Source organism: Polypterus senegalus, chromosome 3 (assembly GCF_016835505.1).
Source record: "Polypterus senegalus isolate Bchr_013 chromosome 3, ASM1683550v1, whole genome shotgun sequence".
NCBI classification, from domain to species: domain Eukaryota; kingdom Metazoa; phylum Chordata; class Cladistia; order Polypteriformes; family Polypteridae; genus Polypterus; species Polypterus senegalus.
Window position 1 is genome coordinate 211,332,334 of NC_053156.1, and position 16,344 is coordinate 211,348,677.

The following is a 16,344-nucleotide window of genomic DNA, read 5'->3' on the forward strand; positions in this document are numbered from 1 at the left end:
TAAACAAGGGTAGCACGTGAGTCGTATTCCAAACTAAGTTCGTATACCAAGCAAAATTTTTCATGTGGAAACAAGACGTATACCAAGTTGGACTTATTCCAACTGCAGACGTATACCATGGTATCACTGTATTCAAGAAATCTCTCTTTCGAATAAATATCTCTTGCTCTCCAGAGTATTTTGAAAAATATACAGAATTCCTGCAAAATACTGAAAGTTTCTCACTAACATCTTGAATACCAGGAAGCTGCCTCAATATTTTAAAAAATCTCAAGTCATTGTCATTCTCAAAGTTGGAAAGGCCATAGACAAGGCTGACAGTTAGAGGCCTATTTCCCTTCTGTGCTCTTGATATAAACTCCTCAAAAGTCTGAGCAATTAAATAAATCAAAACATCCCAACAGAGAAAGCGGGATTTAGGCCAATACTTAGCCTGACAAAATTCACAGCAGGAATAACTTAAAACAGTGGCAGTGTTGATTGGCTTGTCCACTGCCTATGCCAATTTGTAGAAAAGGACTGCTCTTCAAATTTCTCAGAACTTTTGTTTCCAAAAAAACTAGTTCAACTATTTAATAGCATGGTGTGTGACAGTTCAAGTCAGCATGGGTCAGGACATGATTATACCAAAAAATAAAAAATGGGTTCCCACAAGAGTTAACCCTTGCATCTCTATTGTTTAGCATATAAACTGCAGATATGCCACATATCGTAAAACATTCAGAAAGTTTGTATATGCAGATGATCTTGCAAGTGTTTTCCTGTGCAAAAATTGTTGAAACAGTGAAAGAGGCACTCAGTAAGCATCTCGAAATCCTCTTAGTTTTCTATCGTAAGTGGAGACTAACGCCAAATCTGAAAGAAATTTAATTCTCATATTTCCACTTGAACAATAAAATGGTGAGCTGAGAACTTGACCTATTTTAACAATATATGACCCAAATATAATTTAACACCCAAGTATATAGGAATTGCTCTCGACCCTATCCTAATCATACGTACATATAGAACTTGAATAACACAATCTAGGGCTTGTATAAGGCATGGTAGAGTATGTGGCACCAATGTGGCTAAACAGTCACCAAGTTGGACAGCTGGAAACACAACTTGACATGAATAGACATAATATTATTGGTTCCATCAAGATGATTCCCCATACTCAGCCACATTCCACCCCCAATTTTATGAAGACAGGATGGCCTACAACAGGAATAAGGAAAAATCATTTGTAATGTGCAGCTACCTATATACCAGAGCATCATAAGGCCCTCTTTAAATCAGCTAAAATCTAAACAATAACCAATTAAGATAAGCAGGGGTCCTGAATGAACCCCATTAAGAAGAAGGGGAAAAACTTTAATGATCTTAAGGAAAGGGATGTATTAATTAACACATCAAAAAATAAAATTCAACTTAAAAACTTAAAGTAGCCAGAGGAAGATTCAAACTGAATGAAATCATCAAGAACCTGCATAACTAGTTAACATGCTTAGGGAATGCGTGGCAAAAATATTTGTGCAGTACATCTGTTGGATATTCTTAAAACCGACTCTAATGCTTTAACAGCATTATTTAAAATAATACAAGAAGATATAAAAAAACTATAAAAATTGGCTATATTATTATGTACTACACTGTTTGCATGAAGACTTATTTTACTCTACTGGAAGAATCCCAATCCACCTTTTATAACTCAGAGGGAAAGCAGTGTTCTATATTATCTTAAATTTAAAAAAACGTAATTTTCTTCACAAAGATCTGTTCTGAATTTTCTTTAACTTGGCAGGATTTCTTTTTCATTATTGTAAAGTAAGCATGCCAGGCAAGTGCTAAACTCTTATTTTCATTGTCCTATATAAAAAAGCTTCAGTCATGCCCCTTTAGTTTTATAATTCTACTCTTTGGGTGGGGTTTTAGTTTCATGGAGTGTCTTCAGAGCTTACTATTGTACAGATATTTTCATTTGATTGGGCTGTATTGTTTAATTAAGTTATGCTGCAACAAATGTTTAAATGATCAAGACTAATAAAGTGGCAAGAAAAACCTAATTTCAACCTGGGGACAAAGAAAGATCTATCTATCTATCTATCTATCTATCTATCTATCTATCTATCTATCTATCTATCTATCTATCTATCTATCTATCTATCTATCTATCTATCCACTCTGAATTAGCATAACCCATCCTAATTTGGGGTGTTCACAAGAGATGTAATGATTTACTTCATTTGGTAGAAGTACATAATAAACAAAAATAGCTATGGCAAATATTGTAATATTAAAATGTGTGCTTCAGTTTAAACGTATAAAGTCTAAATATTCCCAATTTTAATAGCAATTTGTCATTTTTATTCTGTAATAGAGGACTAGACCCTTAGTAAAGGATCACAAATTACATCATATTTATAATCACTGATCTTGAATTACTCCAAAATTATACTCCACATTCTTATGTTTGAAATCTGTCATCTTTAAGCTTCTGGGAATGGCTCTTAGAAGATTAAGACCACTGGTAAATAATAAAATTTCAAAAATATCATATTCAACATCAGCAACATGGAATTAGTATAAAAAAATCACTCCATGTGCCTATATTATAAGTCCCCATTTTTTCAAAGTTCTGTGAAAAGGAGTAAATTTCAAACCTTGTATCCCATTATGGGGGAGAATTCCAGGTGTCAGCTGATGTGGCAAACAACACTTCAAATCCTTCTACACATTTTCGCTAAAGACACATATTGGTTTACACTTTAGCAAAAAGATGTAATTTCCTGCATAATAAAAGGTCCAAAACTGGCCTAAATATGAGGATTTTTCTGACTTAAAGTAACAAAAACATGGGGTACTCAAAAAGCTTGACATTTTGCTAAACTAGACATCAAAACGAATCCAACAGTTTATCATATGGGGTGGTTTTCTCATTCTTATTTCTCATTAGATTTTTGTTTCTTAATAATAATGTCTAATGTACACTATCAAATGGAAATAGGAGGATTACACTTAGGACTGATAGTATATACTGTAAATTACATTTAGATTAATGGAGACAGAAACTGAAAAATGAAGAAACACAGTTCATGATAACATCCATCCATCCATCCATTATCCAACTTGCTATATCCTAACTACAGGGTCACGGGGGTCTGCTGGAGCCAATCCCAGCCAACACAGGGAGCAAGGCAGGAAACAAACCACCGCAATCATGACAACAAGCCAGAAATATTAAGATGCTTAAGTATAGGAGACAATATAATTTTTAAAAGTAAGAAAGGCAGAAATCAAGTAGTGTCCTGGCAGAATTCAGGAATGTTCATAGAGAGAGAATGTAGAAAAAGATGTAGAAAAACTATGCCAAAAATTTCAAAAAAAGGACAGAAACAAGAAGATATCACAAAGATGACAACAGTGACACTTGAAAAGAAATCAAATGTGAAACAATAGACTACCTTTTGTACAATCAATTTAAATCCACTACTTTGAAGATAATGTTCAAAGTGTTACTCACAAGTACAAAGAGAAAGGCAAGCAATTACATTGTGACCATGCAGTTAGACTGCTTGAAAAGTTGAAGAACAAGAGAATCATAGCTGTGTAGTTTGTAAAAGAGAAATGTAGAGTTCAGCCAGGTGTGTGTTGTACACATTTACCAAAAGCATAGAGCTGAAGAAGCTAGAGAGAAATATTCTGAAAAATCATGTCTTCTACTATAAATAATTTATACAATTGTTAGATTGGAGCATGGAAAACCTCAGTCTAGCAAAACTACAAATATGTCAAGGACACCTGCTTTTGTTATTCGTATCCCCAAAAAGTAAGGTCTAAACATTAAGCACCTGGCCTAACACAATACTGTTAAACACTTTTTAAAAACAATTAAAGAATTTAAATTATAACTAAAAATGTATCAGTAATCATAATAGAAATAAAAAAAATACTAAAGAATTGAAAAAGAAAAAAAAATCACAAATATCAAAATGAAAAGAAAAATCAACAAAGAAAAAAACACCTTTTTCTAGGGATCTGCACTTGTAATTGGAAGGTTGCCGGTTTGAATCCCGTAAAATGCCAATTGGGACTCTGCTCTGTTGGGCCCTTGAGCAAGGTCCTTAACCTGCAATTGCTGAGTGCTTTGAGTAGTGAGAAAAGCGCTATATAAATACAAAGAATTATTACTATAGGTTAAAGACAATATTCTGATACTTATTCATGTTTTATTGTCATTATGGAATTATTTTTCATATTTTACATATTTTCAGTTTTTTTTATTAATTGTCCATGGTTCCTTTAACTGCACTTCCATGCCTAGTGTTTTGTGGGTGAGCCTCAGGGGGTGGAGCCACCTTGACATCACTACTTCTGGTTATTTAACAGAGTAAGCTCAGAGCAGGAAATTATTGCACTTTTTTTAGGCCTACTTGTATTACTATTTTTGTTGGTTTTGTTAGTTTTGTGACTTTCTTGCATCTGTTTAAGGATTTGGACTTGTTTGTAGTTGGTGTAGCTATTAGGCAACCCATTTTGCCTATTTTTCTTCTACATTTATAAAGATTATTTTTCTGCCTATTTGTACATTAGCTAAGGGTTTACTGTCATTCTTTCTCCTCTGAAACTTTTCTTTTATTTTTGGAACATTTCTAATTATTTTTATACATTGCCTTATGTAAAGTTTCTGCTAAGTTGGAGACAACTGCCATTTGCAGTTTTGAGACTAGCTCGATTTAAGGTGAGTCTCTTTGGGCAGGCTGGCTTGGTTATGGCTTTGCTTTTATGATGCTTTTAGGAGGCCTCATTTCCATTTTTGTTATGTTTGAGACCACTAGTTACAACAGAAACTGAAACCCCATTCCTAACAAAATCCTATACAGTCACACACACTGAAACTGAATTATCTAAAGTGAGTCAGTCTCACACATTTGCAGAATTTAACAGTACAATCAAATCGCAGCTTACCTTAGTGAACCTGCAAACCAGAAAAACCTCACATGCTAAGTAAGTGCACCTACACTAAACTGGCATCACTAAAGTAGGTAAGACTCACAGTCTAGAGAGAGCATACATTACTATACATTAGCCAAGCTGTACTGCACAGAATACATACCCATCAATGTTATTATAACAAAAATAACACTCATCAATTTCTGTTCAGAATGACATTATTGTCACAGTTCTCCAGACCAGATGCATGTGTCAACATCATTGTACAGTACATACTTTTCATAAGACTTACCTCAATACAAGTGAATTATACCTCAATCTACATGATATTTCACTTTTGTCACAGTAGGTATTCACCTACAGCATTGCCTCTACCCAGGAAATGAGACCAATTATAATACTACCATGTGAAGAAATCTCTTTGTGAATGAGGCAGCATGCTTTGCTTCAAACTTGGCTGTAATGTGGCAAAGTGTATTTTGTCTAATTCACCTAATTTTGAAAACGTAATATTATTTCGCAAGACATGCAGTGCTAAAGCTTTCAAACCCAGCAGGTTAAATAGCCCTCAGGTAACCACATCCATAATAACCAAAGCACCTGAGGTCTGTGGCCTAATTAAACGTTCCACCCCCTTTTACAATAAAACTAACAGCGATGGACAAATTGATGGTAATTAACAAAGAAAAAATGTCAAACCTATAAAGAAAAATTAAGCAACAAAGATGGGGACAAAAGACAAATAATTAATTACTGAAGCCAGGACAGGGACCCTGCAAAGCCTAACTGCTGTCACCACTACTGCTTTTAACATGCTCAGCAATGACCAAAACAGAAGATGGATATGAAGGTCTAAATTGCATTACAGCATTCTCCAAACACTGTATACTGTAAAATCTTAGAACTCAGTGTAATTAATAACTGTAGACTTGAATGTATATTATGTAGCAGACAAGTGTTAGCTCAAACTTGTTAGTTCAGGTGAAGAATAATTTTTTCCCTCTGTGAACCATACACAACTGAAAATTTGGAATGGGAATCCTCATTACAAGCCTACATTCCACTGTATATGTGAGAAATATTGAATGGGCCAGGGCAGACAGTGACCTAAAACAAAATGCAATTAGAGCTCTATCTCACTTATAAAAATACTTGATGGATCTGGTAAAACGGAGTGTACCTACTATATACAACCACTAAAATTACACATTTAAAATTTTGTTCAGTTTAATATACAAAGCAAGAAAATAATGGCATGTCATTTTATTACCAATTTCCATTCATATTGTTGTCGTTCATTTTCCTATAAAATAATAAATTATACTCACAGCTGTCTTCTTCCTCTGTAATTAATTTCACAACATAACAGGCATAGATAAATCCAGCAAGCTGAAAAAGAAACATATAAGAATCAATGTAAGTGGTAAACACAATTATTTTGCCATTCTTTAATTAGCATTTAGTACCGTGTTACAGTAAAATTGCTTGAGCACTTTAAAAATGAAATCAATGCTGGGCACAAGCATGTAGCTTAAATGATTTACTGAAAGCATTGCCAGGCCACCTTGCTATTATGAATAATTTGGAATAGAGCTGGTTCACCTAAATACAGAAAGAGAAGCCAGGTAAAGTGTTTTTGACAACTTATGATATTTCCTGTGTCTATCTCTTGCAAAAGGTGCACAACACAATAGTAGATAACCTACAACACATTAGAGTGATTGTCACTTGGTCTGCCTGTGAATCCTTAAGATAAAACTGGATACTTTTTGTTTTGAAAAAGGAGGTCTAGCCTGTCTCCTCAGCCTGTTACCAATGTGACCCTGATCATGACAAATGGTTAGAAAAAATGAACAAATAATACTGTTTATTATCAACATTTCATGAGCATACTGTAATAAAGATAAAGTCAGTCATCCTTGAAAGCAGAGCTGCAACTCCCAGATTCCCAAATTGGGGAAAAATATTGGTGATTAGTGATGAGTGAACTCCATGGTGTTCGCTTCACCCTGAGTTCAGAAAAATCACAAAAGGAATACATTCAAGTCAATGGGGACAGACTAACTGAACTAGATTTGACTGGGTTATAATACTGCAATCATTGTTGAAGTGTCCCTGAGGACTAGGGAAATGTCTTCCAACTAAAATCATAATCAACAGTCAGAAAAAATATGTAGGTCATTTTATGTTAATTTTTGTGAGAAATTATTGCTGTGTGCTTTTCAGAAAACTGAGTTGTTTTGGAAAAATATTCAGGCCTGTGAGAAAATGAGAAAAAATCAGCCCTAAAAGAGTTAAAGGCAAAAAATTCAAAGTGGCGTGTAATAATTTTCTGAAGTCACACTGAAGGCTCTCCAAACTGTCTGTGCTGATGCTTTGCACTTTTTGTTCTATCAAAAAGATAAACATGTCCTGCAAATAGTAATAAATCTTTCATTATTATTATTATTTCATAGGGTCTCCTGTGTTTGGGGGGGCATCGGGCTCTTTCAAGGTTATTTTTTTTATCTCCACGTGGCTAATTACACATGCATAGGACACATGTCTCCTTCTCTTATATTGATGTGGAACTCTAAGATCAACCTGCACATTTGGCGACAAGCAGAGATAAGTCATTATTTATACTATATATGTTTCATAATAATTTAATTTGAGAACCTGCATTATTTACGCATCTGTTAAGCTTCTTAAATTGAGTTCACCTACTATACACAGTATTACTATGCCTTTATGGCTTTACATTTTATAGCATTTGCTTTGATGAAAAATGAAAAAAACTGGTATGAATACTGATGCTATAGTAGTTCACCAGCTGCCTCGACACCTTTGGCTTCCATAAAGTCTGCAGGTTCTGTTTTCTCTGCTAACCCTGAGTTTCTCCCAGTGTTCACATCTTCAGTGTGTCAGCCATTAGACTAGTGATGCTAACTGTGAGAATGATCGTGTACTCTTTATAGTGCCAACCACTATGCGACTGTTCCTCCATGAAATCAAAGAAGAAAGAATGTAGCCGCAAGATCTCCAAACTTTGTAACCACTCTGTAATGCAAACAATCAACATTATATACCCGGGGGCAGTCACATCTAATGTTGACTGTTACAGCTCCAAGGGATGTCATGCTGACCTCACAAAGCATTATGGGATGTTTAAAAAAAAAGTTCTCCTAAACCAGCCAAGTTATCAGTAAATAATTCGGCGAGCAAGAGCGAACGCGAACACAGCAAATTCACAATTTCGTCATGACAACATCATTTATTTAACTTTCACAGGGAATGTGATTACAGTATGTAACTCAGTAAAAGAGACAATATTAGCAAAGAGCCACCATGGTAAAAAAATTATTTCTGTATTATAAAGTCCAGGAACTAAAATAAGTTGTAAGACTACAGATTACAATATCCATCCATTCCTTTTCAAACCCACTGAATCCGAACACAGGGGTCTGCTGGAGCCAATCCCAGCCAACACAGGGCAGGAATCAATCCTGGGCAGGACACACACAAACTAGGGCCAATTTAGAATCGCCAATCCACCATGTCTTTGGACTGTGGGAGGAAACCGACACAGACACAGGGAGAATATGCAAACTCCAAACAGGGAGGACCTGGGAAGTGAACCTGGGTCTCCTAACTGCGAGGCAGCAGCGCTACCACTGCGCCACCATGAATATAATTTCTCTGATTGCAAATATAACCATGTGACTTTAGCAGTTAGTTCCATCAGATTCTGGATATATTAATGCAGGAACAGACAGCAGTGCAGAAAGCAGTCTATAAAGCAGAAAAAAAATCTGTTTTCAGTAAGTAATTTAGGTTGCTATTTGTGGATTTTTTTGTAAGTATTATTAAATTTATTTTACAAAACAAAATTAAAATATTAAAATTCTACAGTGGTAAAGTGTTTTGGTGGTTTTGGCCTCTCAATTTGGAGAGGTTATAATAAAGCCAACATTTTCTAAAATTACCTTGAAATCCTGATCACTTACTACACTCAAAATTGGTTTTACTAGAGGGTAACCAAACCTTGGATGCCAGAGTGTGTAAGCCACCATCACCAATGGAGGTCATTACTATAAAGAAGATGATTACTGACCTAAATAATACAGATGACCCCCGAAATTCATGGGGGTTACATTCCTAGCGCACCTGCAAATTGTGAAAAAAATTTTGGCTGTGGTCAAAAAATGCCTATAAATGCCTGTTTTTATAGTTTAAACCCAAAATATGCCCCCAAAATACTTTAATTTCACTTGAAACTCAGCTTAATACATCACCCTAAAAAATGTAAAGGTAAACCTGTATACTGTAAAATACTGTACTGCTATGTCTCCCACAGTGCTAGAATGTAAAATACCGATGTTACCCCTATATATACAGTAATTCCTTCTCGATCGCGGGGGTTGCGTTCCAGAACCCCCCGCGATAGATGAAAATCCGCGAAGTAGAAACCATATGTTACTATGGTTATTTTTATATATTTTAAGCCCTTATAAACTCTCCCACACTGTTAACATTATTAAAGCCCTCTAGACATGAAATAACACCCTTTAGTCAAAAGTTTAAACTGTGCTCCATGACAAGACAGAGATGACAGTTCTTTCTCACAATTAAAAGAACAAATAGATCTTCTCTTCAGGAGCAGAGAATTTCAGAGAGAGAGAGAGAGAGAAAGGGAGAGAGAGATCGCTCGTAAAGAAAAGCAAACAATCAAAAAATCGAAACGTGTGCTTTTAAGTTTGCCGCGGCATTTTTTAGAGGAGCGTCAGTATCTTCTAAGCAAACAGCCTCTGTGCAAACAGCACCTCTGCTCACATCTCCTCCGTCAGGCGCAGAGAACGTCAGAGAGAGAGAGCGAGATTAAAGCAAACCATCAAAAAATCAATAAGTGTGCTTTTGGAAGCGGCATTTCTTAGAGGTGTGTCCGTATCCACTAGGCAAACAGCTTCTGTGCAAACAGCACCTCTGCTCACAGCCCCTCCGTCAGGCGCAGAGAATGTCAGAGAGGGTGAGATAGAGGCAGAGACAAGCAAACAATCAAGCTCCGCGCGGGACGCATATCTTATAGCATTGAGGAGTTTTAGTTAATGTGTAATACGTGCTCTGATTGGGTAGCTTCTAAGCCATCCGCCAATAGCGTCCCTTGTATGAAATCAACAGGGCAAACAAACTGAGGAAGCGTGTAACATAAGTTAAAAGACCCATTGTCCGCAGAAATCTGCGAACCAGCGAAAAATCCATGATATATATTTAGATGTGCTTACATTTAAAATCCGCGATAAAGTGAAGCCGCGAAAGTCGAAGCGCGATATAGCGAGGGATTACTGTACTGTAATTCATGCAAGCGCGTTTTCTTTGGTATGCGCTGTCGTTTTATTTGGTATAAATAGGGTAAATACGCAATAATTTAATTTAATAAAAATACAGTAAAATGTACAGGTACTCACCAATAATGAATGATATCGATTGAAGATGATGATGATGATGAATTAGCTGTGCAGTACGATGAAGGTATGTAATGAAGATAATGACTGCACAGCAAAGCAGAGAATTTACAGCTCCTCGGGTGGCTACTGTGGCATAACTTTTTAGTTCCCCAAGAAAATACAGTACAGTGGAACCTTGGTTCACGACCATAATTCAGTCCAAAACTCTGGTCGTAAACCGATTTGGTCATGAACCGAAGTAATTTCCCCCATAGGATAGTATGTAAATACAATTAATTCATTCCAGACTGTACGAACTGTATGTAAATATATTTTTAAGCACAAATATAGTTAATCATACCAAAGAATGCACAGCGTAATAGTAAACTAAATGTAAAAACATTGAATAACACAACAGAGAAAACTAACACTGCAAGAGTTCGCGCTGTAGCGCTACGACCCGCTCACTAAAAACATTTTTTTTTAAATGAGTTTTATGCACAGGGAAAAAATGAACATTTGAAAAATCCTTAATTTAATAAACCACCAAGAAAAGTAACATTGCAACAATGTACGCTACGAACCGATCGCTGTAAACAGAAGTGGAGGTTAAAATCCAATAGAAAAAAGTCTTCATTAAATACAATGAGGTTAAAACAATGCTCGGATCTGTCTCTTTAAAAACAAGCCTTATGCATCCAGCCGTCTCTCTCTCTCTCTCGTGTGTGTGTGTGTGTGTCTCTCTCTCTCACATGCATGCGTGTGTGTGTGTGTATCTCTCTCTTGCTGTGCAGGGAATGCACAGGGAGAGACTGAACATGTGCAGAAACCATTGGCGCGCAAAAGCTGAAAGGGAAACTGGCTTGTTCGTATACCAAGTCAGTGGTCGTGAACAGATGCAAAAGTTTTTGGTCGTAAACCGATTTGTACTTGTTCCGAGACTTTTGTGAACCGAGGTTCCACTGTAGTTCAACCTTCTCCTGGAGTGTCTTAAACTTCTTCTGGCGCTTAGGTTAATTGCCAGAAGCCTTAGAAGGTGCAGGGCATTTGGGTGGCATCTTAGGGCTTTAAGAAGAACAAAACGCAAAACACGAGAACACTCAGCGAAACACTCGAGACAGCTACATGTGGTAAACTGTCATGATGTGGGAATGTTGGGCTACATCTGCTGGAGATACGATACAGGGCAGCAGCCAATCAGCAGCAAGGAGAAATGAATAACGCTCTTGGATTGGCTACTTTCACCATCCCAAGCCATATTTTCCTCTATGGTTACTTTGTGTTCTCTCTACAGTACACTATTGCCACGGAAAAAGCCATAAAAAATTGCGGAGGATATTTGCTGTTTCAGTTAACAATTATTAGTTAGGTTCTAAGGAAAAATCCACGAATGACTCAAGCCGTGAACTCTGAACTGCGACTTTGCAGGGGTCTACTGTATAGAGAATAGTGGCACCCAGAAGAAAAACCCAGAACAAAATGGTGAAGAAGAGACAATGAAAATAACGATAAAGGAAATAATTCATCCATCTGTTCATTTTCCAAACATGCTTTATCCTGAACAGGATCACTGGAAATAGAAATATTACTATTTCAAAATATAATAATCACACAATTACTTTAAAATGAGTTTTTCAAGAAGAAAACAGACACTGAAGGAAGATGTTAAGCATACATTTCACACAAATGCTAGAAGAATTTTTTCAGGAAATAATCAACATACATATATGTAATATACTATGTAACTAACCACTGTAGTTTGTGTACAATGTAGCATTTTGGGAACTTTCAAATCTTGATGTTTATGCAAAGACTTAAGTGAGCTAGGTTGGGATAAATGGTATTTTCATGAGGACGTTTATGTTCATTTAATATTATTTTATGTTCTGTAACCTGATCAACTAATTCCTATTTATACATGTTTAGCTTATAAAATATAATATGTATGACACTTGTTTTTGATTTTATCCTTGCTGTTATTGGTAACTGAAGCCGTTTACTACATCTCTACATCCAGTTAACAGTTTTGACCATTTTGCCACAATGAACACAAAGACCCTTAATTCCTTAATACAGATACAATCCAATGCTACATATTGGAAGACTTTCTACAGTATAATGTACTAGCTGTGTAAGCCCATGCTGTAAAAAGCACGAGATATAGAAACTATTGAAATTGTCAGAAAAAAACTGAAAAATGTAGAGATGTTATGTAATTGAAAGGAACTACTCTGGGCATCTCTGTCCTAGGAGGTTTTGTTTTGCCGACGTGCTCGTATCGTTTGTGCATTAGCAGCTAAGCGACTGTCTTTCTTTGGAGGTTTCGTTTTGCAAACATGCTTGGCTCGCTTGTGTATTAGCGACGTGAAGAAAAGTAAAAGGGATACCATTTTTCCGATATACTTGTCTCGCTTCTGTATTAACCACTAAGCGAGTGACTCTTTTTTTGGAGGTTTCATTTTGCCGATGTGCTGGCCTCGCTTGTGTATCCTCGGAAGTAAAGCTCTTACCCCGATTCCACCTCTAACTTACGGGACGGACAAACACACCCATGCATAGACATTTATATATGAGACAAGATCCAATGTGCAGGAATTCTTTTAGACAAATGGGAGACTTCGTAGGTATCTCAAATGAAGGAAAAAGTGGGTGAGGTAACTGCCATTGCTTTCTATTTACCTTTTACATTAGTTTTTTAATATACTATAGCGTTGTCTTCAATGTAGGTAACTAATGTTTGCTACCGAATCAATTAACTCTTGGCATCAAACTAGAAAGGAAAAAAGAATCAAGAAGAAGTAATTTCATCTTCTACAATTATAAATATAAAAGAACGCTAGTAACCATGTTTCACTCACATATTCTCAATACTTTTTGTTAGATTTTTTCAGAGTAGATAAATTTTTCAGTGCATCCTTTGTTCTTCATCAATCCTCTTCTTTTGATATTTTCATTACACATGGACTATTGGCACGGTGGCACAGTGGGTAGCACTGCTGCCTTTCAGTTAGGAGACCCAGGTTCGCTTCCCGGGTCCTCCCTGCATGGAGTTTGCATGTGCTCCCCATGTCTGCATGGTTTATTCCCACAGTCCAAAGACATGGAGGTTGGGTTTATTGGTGATTCTAAGTTGTCCTTGTTGTGTGCCCTGCCTGAGGTTTTTTTTTCCTGCCCTGTGTCGGCTGGGATTGGCTCCAGCAGTCCCCTGTGACCCTGTAGTTAAGATATAGTTGGTTGGATAATGGATGGATGGACTATTGGTATGCTCATTAAATCTAACAAATGTCCAACTCTGTCTGGCCTTTTCTATTCCTGAATTTGTAAACTAAATTTTTCATAGCATCAGTCTCCAAGGATATATTGGTCATTTCATTTCAGAATTAAAATCTTATATAACAGGCACTTATGTATGCTGAATCTTTAAGATGGGATAATTTACTAAGGAAGCATAATCTATCTTTTCTGTCAATCAGACACCACACTAGTGGCGCAGATCTACTAACAAAGACATCACAGTATTATGATGGCACTGCCTCACAGTTGAGAGTCTTTTCCAAGTACCCTTGTTTGTGAAATCTACATGCACTCTTTATTTCCTCAAGTTCTCTAGGGGCACTATTTTCTTTTAGACGTTCAAAGATATTCAGATTGGTGATGTTAAATTGGCCTGATATCAATTAATGTGTGTGACAGTACTCTGTGGTGGGCCTATTTCCTGTTCCAGCTTTGCACCTGTTGCTTTCCAAAATTATAAGAGCCAAAAACTGAAAAAGCAAGCTCAAAGAAAACATAGCTTAAAAGATAGTTGATTATTAAATCAAATGTATTCATCTTTATGTGGTATAAATCGAAAAATGGGCAAAAATAATGGTTAAGACATTTTGATTTTAGGGGAAGCACAAGACTAAGTTTTATTAAATAAATAGACACTGCTAAATAAAAAGTCTATAAAAATAAAGCAACACCTACATTTAAAATTTAAAATTGTTGGATTTTGTTCATCATTATCATTACGTTTTCAGCTTCTCATGCAATAATAAACATATGGCCAAACCTGAAATCTGCAGTTGCTGTTTCCCTGAAGGCACCAGTTTAATTAATTTAAAAAACAGATGTCTTGATTTAGCAAGAAAAGGTAATTAAAATTGAATTAAATACATTATGCAGAAGTATGAGTACCAAATCTATTTGGCAGAAAAAAACATTTGTTTATTTATCCTGTGCAATATTCACAATTGAGTGGAAATAGTACTCTATAATAGTAGAAGTTAGAGAATGGCTATGTCAGCATGTATCTGCAAAAAAGAAAGTTATTTCATACTACAGTTTTTCACTCCAGAGCCTCCATGTTGTCCTTTTTTCTGTTTTATTTTGCAATGTGGAAATAATTTTTGTGTATTTTTCATTATAGTTTTATTAAGCTTATAAATCACAGTACAAAAATAAAATCAGTATAACATTCCAGACATATACTTGACACCCATAACTCCCCACTTTTCCAGTTGTGCTATCAGGAAAATAGTTGAGTTGCTGAGTTGTGCTCTTAGCAGTGTAAAAAATAGACCACATTGGCCAACTAGCAAAAGGATTGTTGCAAAAATATTGAGATTAGCTTGTGAAGCTGTGGCCATTAGCTTGGAAAATTTGAAAATTAAGCTATAACCCTTTTTTTTTTTAAATCAAGATCCGCTTGAAGATCTGAACTTTTGAACTAATGTTTTTTCTGTCAAGATGTGCACAAAGGTTTGAATTGTTCTATTGTTCAAGTATTATGCTTTGAAATATTTAATAGATTATTTAGTCTAAATTATGCTTTAAGACATGGACGGTAAAGGGAGTGCAGGAAAAGAAGTGAGATGTGGCAGAAATGAAAATGTTGAGATGGATATATGGAGTTATAAAAAAGGACAGAATTAGAAATGAGACCATCAGAGGTCAGAAAAGTAGGAGAAATATCAAAGAAAGAGCAGGAAAGTAGGTTGAAGTTGTATGGACATGTGATGAGGAGAGACAATGAGTATGTGGGCAAAAGAGTGATGGGAATGGAAGTACAAGAGAAGAGAAAGCAAGTGAGGCCAAACAGGAGGTGGATGGATTAAGTAAAAGAAGATCTGAAGGAAAAGGGCTTAACTGAGAAGGAGGTGCAGAACTGAGCTGTTTGGAAAAGGTTGATCAAGCACTTCGGCCTTACATAGAAGTGGGAAAAGATGAAGAGGAAGAAGTGAAGCATATAATGCATGTATGGAGATATAAAATTAGACATAAGTAAACATTATTTGAGCAAATAAATGTTAATTTATTTGCATGTTATACATTCTTAGACATGAAAAGAAACTTCATTTTAAAAGAAGCATTACACCGTTCGTGTTGGGGATGTCCAGGGATGGACTGACATTAGGAAGTAGGTCTTTTTTTGGGAAAAAATTTCCGATACACATCTAATGAAATTTGAAAGAGGGGCAGATTACCTTCAAGATTGAGAAGAAAGTCTAAATCTGTGCCATCGTTCACAGACTATTGTAAAAATATTATTTTTCATTGTCTGCTTTTATCTTTCTATTTCATTTTTGTGTTTCAATAATTAAGCTTTATTCACAGAGAGAAGTGGCAGCAAGTGTGTATCAGCGGTCCCTTCCTTTTACTATATTGAGGGAACGCTGTCTCACATTTGCTGCCATTCTCCTCGGTGAAAAAATCTTTTGGGATGAAAATTGCAATTGTGCATTAATTTTCACTTTTTTACCATTGCGTGTTTTGTTCATGGATTCAATTTGGACTTATTTTTATGGTTTATGTCTTGGCTGGGATCTTAGCATCTGAGACAATCGATTTGAAATCTCAGTGTGGTTCACTGGATGAAACTTTTTTTTTTGATAGCCTACCTGTTTCCTGATGACAGATTTTTCAATTAAACACAATATGCAGCTTGACTACATTGGCTTGGTACCATTCAAAGAATTATCTTTAAAGTTTGTTACTCGCACCA

At 35.9% G+C, this 16,344-nt stretch overlaps 1 protein-coding gene across 4 annotated transcripts in view; it reads right to left on the reverse strand.

Moving 5' to 3' along the window:
• The window catches only part of nkain2 (sodium/potassium transporting ATPase interacting 2), a 1,134,729-nt gene that overhangs the window by 48,975 nt on the left and 1,069,410 nt on the right, over window positions 1-16,344 (reverse strand). For all 4 annotated transcript variants that reach the window (XM_039748406.1, XM_039748405.1, XM_039748404.1 and 1 more), the window contains one exon: window positions 6,264-6,324. In XM_039748406.1, coding sequence (XP_039604340.1) covers window positions 6,264-6,324 — 61 coding nt within the window. The remainder of the gene's footprint in view (window positions 1-6,263; window positions 6,325-16,344) is intronic.